The 6,296-nt window shown below is 39.3% G+C and overlaps 1 protein-coding gene across 1 annotated transcript; it reads left to right on the forward strand.

Moving 5' to 3' along the window:
• Positions 1-2,743: 2,743 nt before the first annotated feature.
• Positions 2,744-4,288, forward strand: LOC138908182 (uncharacterized). The gene is made up of 3 exons (XM_070198829.1): positions 2,744-3,455; positions 3,534-3,688; positions 3,776-4,288. The coding sequence occupies exons 1-3, from the start codon at positions 2,744-2,746 to the stop codon at positions 4,286-4,288; spliced, it is 1,380 nt and encodes a 459-aa protein (XP_070054930.1).
• Positions 4,289-6,296: the final 2,008 nt, after the last annotated feature.

Below are 6,296 nucleotides of genomic sequence, written 5' to 3' on the forward strand. Positions count from 1 at the left end.
ATTTTATTAAGATGTTGTGCACATTATAATTAATTTAATAAGTTTAAACTGAGGCATTTATATATTTATCTAAAATTTGAATTAAAAAAGGTATTGTCCTATGATGAGTTATTCTCCCATCCTTGTGGTTGTTTTCGAGATTTTATATGCATTCTGTTGAGCCGTGGACTATCTGTTGTGAAATTAATTAACTTTATTGTACCTTTGGAATGGTTGTGGTCTACAGTAAATTTGTAAATACGAGTTGATGATGATGTGCTATTGTGATAATATTCTGTGTGAATTGTTGTGTGATTTTGGTTACTGTTATGCGGCGTATAAGGGTGGCACCCCATTGTTGACATTATGCGGGCATAAGAATGGCATTTCACTGTTGTTATATGTGTTGGGATATTATCTGGGCGGAGTGATAAGGGAGGCTATTAAACAGAGCGATAAGGGAGGCTATTATAGGAGCGATAAGTGTGGCCATAAGAGCGATAAGGGTGGCTATTGATATTGTCAGGCCGGAGGGATAAGGGATGCTATTATAGGAGAGATAAAGGTGTCTATAGGAGAGATAAGGGTGGCTATTTTCAGGGATGATATGTGATGATGTGAGGTTACTGTGTTGCTAATGTTTATGTGATGATGTGGGTTATTGCGTTGGAAATTTTCATGTGATGTTGTGATTTTCCTTGTGTTTATTTTTATATCTTGTACAACTTGTATCGTTGTTTCGGTAAACTTGATAATAGTCTGATCTATATTGAAATTGTGAGCCTGTGGCTATTGCCAGGCAGATTATGTTAATGGCACGTGAACTGTCCGTGCAGATGTGATATGAAATGTGGGCACGAGGTGTCAGAAAAATATAATGATTATGTTATTGGCACGTGAACTGTCCGTCCAACTATAATATGAAATGTGGGCACGAGGTACCGGGGAAAGTATGATGATTTTTATTATTGACACGTGAGTTGTCCGTGCAATTTGATAAAAATATGGGCACGGGGTGCCGTGGAAATATGAAAGTGGGCTGAGACCCGTGTTACGAAAATATGAAAGTGGGCTGAGACCCGTGTTTTATGATTATGAAATGAGCTGTCACAGAGTAACATTTATTTGAAAGAAGTATATTCGAAAGATATTTATTTGAAAGAAGTATATTTAAAAGATATTTATTTGAAATAATTTTATATTCGAAAGATATTTATTTGAAAGAAATATATTCGTAAGGTATTTATTCGAAAGAATTATATGTGAAAGATTTATATTTGAAGGACTTGTTTAATTGGTTGTACTTATGTTCCTTATTCGTTTGAGTAATAATTATGGTGTTCTTGTTGCCTTACTGTTTATATCCCTGGTTGATTTTGTAGCTATTATTGGCTTAATGTATGCATATTTTGATATATATCGGCTCACATTTTACTCATGTCTCGACGATTTGAGATGTCTAATATGATTATTTGTGCTAAATTTTGGTATTTCTATGTGTAGGAATCATTTGGATGCAATTTGGGACGTAAGGGCGCGAATTGGAGCAAAATCGGGACAAAATCGCAAAAAGGGAAATTTGAGGGCCACAGATGTGGTGCACTTTACAGAGGCCAAAATGTTTGAGTGCCAGGGCCAGCGCCCCACGCTGCCCTGGACGCTCAAGACAGAAAGCGTCCTCTTTCGACTAGGAATCGGTTATTTCGACCCCTAGACGCCCCCAACTCATATAAAAGCCAACCTAAACCTATTTTTGAGGGGAGGACGTGATTTAGAGAGAGGAGGGAGGCGCAAAACACTCGAAAGCAAGGATTTGATCAATTCTTCCATCCCTTTCCTAGTATTCATTGATTTTATGTTTGAAAACATTATTTTTGATGATTGTATGAACATGAGTGGCTAAGAAACCTATTGTTCTAGGGTCATGGGTTTACATGGATGTTGATGTTTGAAGTTTAATTTGACGAAGTTGATTTTATCATATTGGGTTGTTTATTTAATTCTGTTTTTAATTATTTTGCTGAGTAGCTAACAGTGAAATACTATCTACGAATCTAGAGTTGAACTCAAAAGTGGGAATTCGAGATTGCATATAGAATTAAATAGAGCAAGTTCTTAAACCCGGGCATCGGGGAACGGATTCGCAATTAGGATAGACATATACCTAATTGCCTTGCTCGGTTTCAATACAGGAATTGTAAATGCATTCTTGTTAATCTTAATTCCATAGACATATAGGTATTAAGTTAGCTTAAATAGGCGAGTAAGGACTCGACAGATTCTTATGAGTAAGATCAACCCTGTCAATCAACAATCCAGATAAATCAATTAGTTATTTTAAGCTAAGAATGTAACATGATAGTTAGATAACTCGTGACCCTGGAATATTATCTCCTATTGATTGTTATTCAAAACTATTTAAGTGTTATGTTGAATTCTAGTATTTCATTACTTGATAGTTTTTAGGTAGTAAATTAGACAATTATCTATTTTATAAGAAATCGCTTGAATCAATAAGCTATTTGAGTTTGAATTAGTCAAAAGTTAATCATAAGTCTTCGTGGGAACAATACTTTATTCACTACTCTATTACTTGACGACCACGTATACTTGCGTGAGTGTGTTTGGTCGCAACAAGTTTTTGGCGCCGTTGCCGGAGACTTAGAAATTAGCTACTTGACTGAGTTAAGCTTTTATTAATTATTTGTTCAAGTGTATAATTTTCAGTTTTCCTTGATTGTGTTAACGCAGGATCTTCTCTTGAATGTGGAGGAGTAGAAGTGCAAACAACCTCCTTCCTTTTGATACTGAAATTGAACGAACACTTCATAGAGTGAGGAGGGAAGTAGAAATAAGAACTAGAATAGAGGGAGAGTTGGACATTGTAGTTCAACCACAACCAATAGAGATGGCAGGTAATGAAGAGCGTGCGGTGATAGAAGCTGCAAGGCCCAATCTTGCGAATATGACTCAGGCTATTGTGAAGCCTGATATCATGGGGCATTTCGAACTCAAACAGTACATGGTACAACTGATTCAATCCACGGGGCAATATGTGGGTCTATCTCATGAAGACCCGCAGAGGCACATTCAGAACTTCTTGGAAATTATGGACACTTACAATTATCCGAACGTTTCCAAGGACTATGTCAGGCTGACACTATTTCCCTTTTTACTGTTGGGAGAAGCTAAGGAATGGTTGCAAAAGGAGCCCGCGAACTCAATCCACACTTGGGATGATCTAGCAAGGAAATTCTTAATCAAGTTTTTCCCCACTAAGAAGACAAAGTCGCTGAGGAGCCAAATTCTTGGGTTGCAACAACGAGATTGCGAGACACTTCGTCAAGCCTGGGAAAGATACAAGAAGCTACTCAGAGACTGCCCGCATCATTGTCAGATTGATGAAGTATTGGGTCACACTTTTGTTGATGGGCTAGATGAGGCATCAAAGATGAATCGTGATTCAGCTTGTGGGGGTAGTTGCATGGCGAGGCCGAATAGTGAAATACAACTCTTGCTAAATAACTTCACTACTAATGACCATAATTGGCAAGGAGATGGGGACTCACGAAGGGCAATTAAACAGAAAGCAGCCGGGTTGATTGAGCTTGATGACTTCTCAGCCATGAAAGCTGATATAGCAAAATTGGCAAATCAGATGAATAGAATGACAATGCAACAAACACAAAAAATGCAACATGTACAGCAGGTGTCTATTTGCTACGAACTATGTGGCGACAATCATATGAGTGACATGCCCCACGAATCCTGAATCTATATACTATGTGGGGCACAGAGCAGAGGTCCAATGAATCAGCATGCACAATATGGGAATACTTACAATCCAAATTGGAGGAATCATCCTAACTTCTCATGGGGAAGAAATCAACAAAATCAGAACCAGTATAGGCCCCAAGGAAATTTCAATCAACCTCAGAAATCACCCCTACAAACAGAAGAGAGTACGAATGACTTGCTGAAGAAGTTGTTGCTTGATAATCAACAGCTCAGGACTGATTTCAGAAATCTTGAGAGGCAAATGGGACAGTTAGCAACAAATCAAAACACTAGACCTGCAGGCGCTCTTCCCAGTGATACAGAGAAGAACCCTCAAGTTAATACAGTTACACTCAGAAACGGGAGGGAACTAGAAGAAGTGCCAAAGAAGAGAAAGGACAAACCTATACCTGAGAGGGAGCTGATCCCTAAGGCAATACACGAGTCAAAGAAAAATGATGCAGGTTCAGAGCCAGTGGAGGCTGCAAGGCCACCACCACCTTTTCTCCAGAGATTGCAAAAAAAAGAATGATGATCGCATGTTCAACAAATTTCTCTCTATGTTGAGCCAGGTTCAATTGAATATTCCATTGGTGGATGTACTTCATGAAATTCCAAAATATGCTAAGTACATATAACATATAGTGGCTCACAAGAGGAAATTGACTGAGTTCGAGACAGTTGCACTTACTGAGGAGTGCACTTCAAGGGTCCAAAACAAGCTTCCTCAAAAGCTTAAGGATCCTGGCAGCTTCACCATCCCTATGCGAATTGGTAATATTGACGTGGGTCGTGCTCTTTGTGATTTGGGGGTGAGCATAAATCTAATGCCATTGTCCTTATTTAAGAAATTGGGTCTAGGAGCTCCAAGACCAACCACTGTGATGTTGCAATTAGCTGATAGGTCCATAGCCTACCCCGAAGGAGTGATTGAAGATGTATTGCTACAAATTGGGAACTTTATCTTCCCAGCTGACTTCATTATTCTAGATTTTGAGGCTGATGAACAAGTTCCAATCATATTGGGATGACTTCTCTTGGCTACCGGTGATGCAATAATTAAAGTGAGAGAGGGAAAGATGATTATGAGGGTGGACAACGAGGAAGCAGTTTTTAATGTCTACAAAGCGATCCAACTTCCCCGCCACTATGAGGAGCTCTCTATGATATCTGTTATGGAGGTGGGTGAGAAAGTTCTTAATACGAGTGTACATCTAGAAGATTCTCTAGAAAAAGCACTCATGTTGTTCGATAGCTTGGAGATTGATGATAAGGTTGAAGAGATGATGCATATCCTAGATGCATCATGTGCTTACATGCAAGGAATACACCCGTTTGAGCCCCTGAATAGGCTAAGTGGATCTCCTCCAAAGCCGTCAATTGAAGAAGCTCCAAAATTGGAGCTTAAAACCTTACCCCCTCACCTTCAATATGCTTATTTGGGTAGTTCTGACACTTTACCTGTTATTGTTTCTTCTGACTTGTCTAAATTGCAGGAAGAAAAGTTATTGAGAGTGCTACGTGAGCACAAGCGAGCAATTGGGTGAACGATGTCTGACATCAAAGGCATTAGTCCAGCTTTCTGCATGTATAAAATCCTCATGGAGGACGGACACAAGCAAAGTGTAGAGCAACAACGCCGCCTAAATCCAATCATGAAAGAGGTGGTAAGAAAAGAAGTGATTAAGTGGCTTGATGCAGGTATTGTATTCCCAATCTCTGATAGCAAATGGGTAAGCCCTGTTCAATGTGTGCCAAAGAAAGGGGGGATGACTGTAGTGGTTAATGAAAATAATGACTTAATTCCTACAAGAACTGTCACTGGATGGAGAATTTGCATAGATTATAGAAAATTGAACAATGCCACCCGAAAGGACCACTTTCCCCTCCCTTTCATTGACCAAATGCTTGATAGGTTAGCTGGCCAGGAATACTACTGTTTCCTATATGGTTATTTGGGGTATAATTAGATTGCTATAGCCCAGAGGACCAAGAGAAAACCACCTTTACGTGTCCCTATGGCACGTATGCGTTCAAGAGAATGCCCTTTGGTCTCTGTAATGCACTTGCGACTTTTCAAAGGTGTATGATGGCTATTTTTACTGATATGGTTGAAAGATTTGTGGAAGTGTTTATGGATGATTTTTCCGTGTTTGGGTGTTCTTTTGATAATTGTTTAATGAACCTTGATAAAGTGCTTGCTAGGTGTGAAGAGACAAACTTGGTACTCAACTGGGAAAAGTGCCATTTCATGGTACGTGAAGGTATAGTCTTGGGGCACAAGGTGTCAAAAGATGGTCTACAGGTGGATAAAGCAAAGGTGGAGGCGATTGAAAAATTGCCCCCACCGACATCCGTCAAAGGCATTCGCAGTTTCTTGGGCCATGCAGGTTTTTATCGTCGATTTATTAAAGATTTTTCAAAAATTTCTTCTCCATTATGCAGGCTTCTAGAGAAAGATGTCACCTTCAAGTTTGATGATGCATGTCTGAAAGCATTTGAGGAGCTGAAGGGAAGGTTGGTGACTGCACCAATTATCA

This window comes from Nicotiana tomentosiformis, chromosome 3 (assembly GCF_000390325.3).
Source record: "Nicotiana tomentosiformis chromosome 3, ASM39032v3, whole genome shotgun sequence".
NCBI classification, from domain to species: domain Eukaryota; kingdom Viridiplantae; phylum Streptophyta; class Magnoliopsida; order Solanales; family Solanaceae; genus Nicotiana; species Nicotiana tomentosiformis.

Coding starts and splice junctions, on each gene's coding strand:
- LOC138908182 (XM_070198829.1), top strand. CDS start 2,744: ATGTGGAGGAGTAGAAGTGCAAACAACCTCCTTCCTTTTGATACTGAA. Junction 3,456..3,533: donor TCGTGATTCAGCTTGTGGGG/GTAGTTGCATGG, acceptor ATAATTGGCAAG/GAGATGGGGACTCACGAAGG. Junction 3,689..3,775: donor AAATGCAACATGTACAGCAG/GTGTCTATTTGC, acceptor TGTGGGGCACAG/AGCAGAGGTCCAATGAATCA.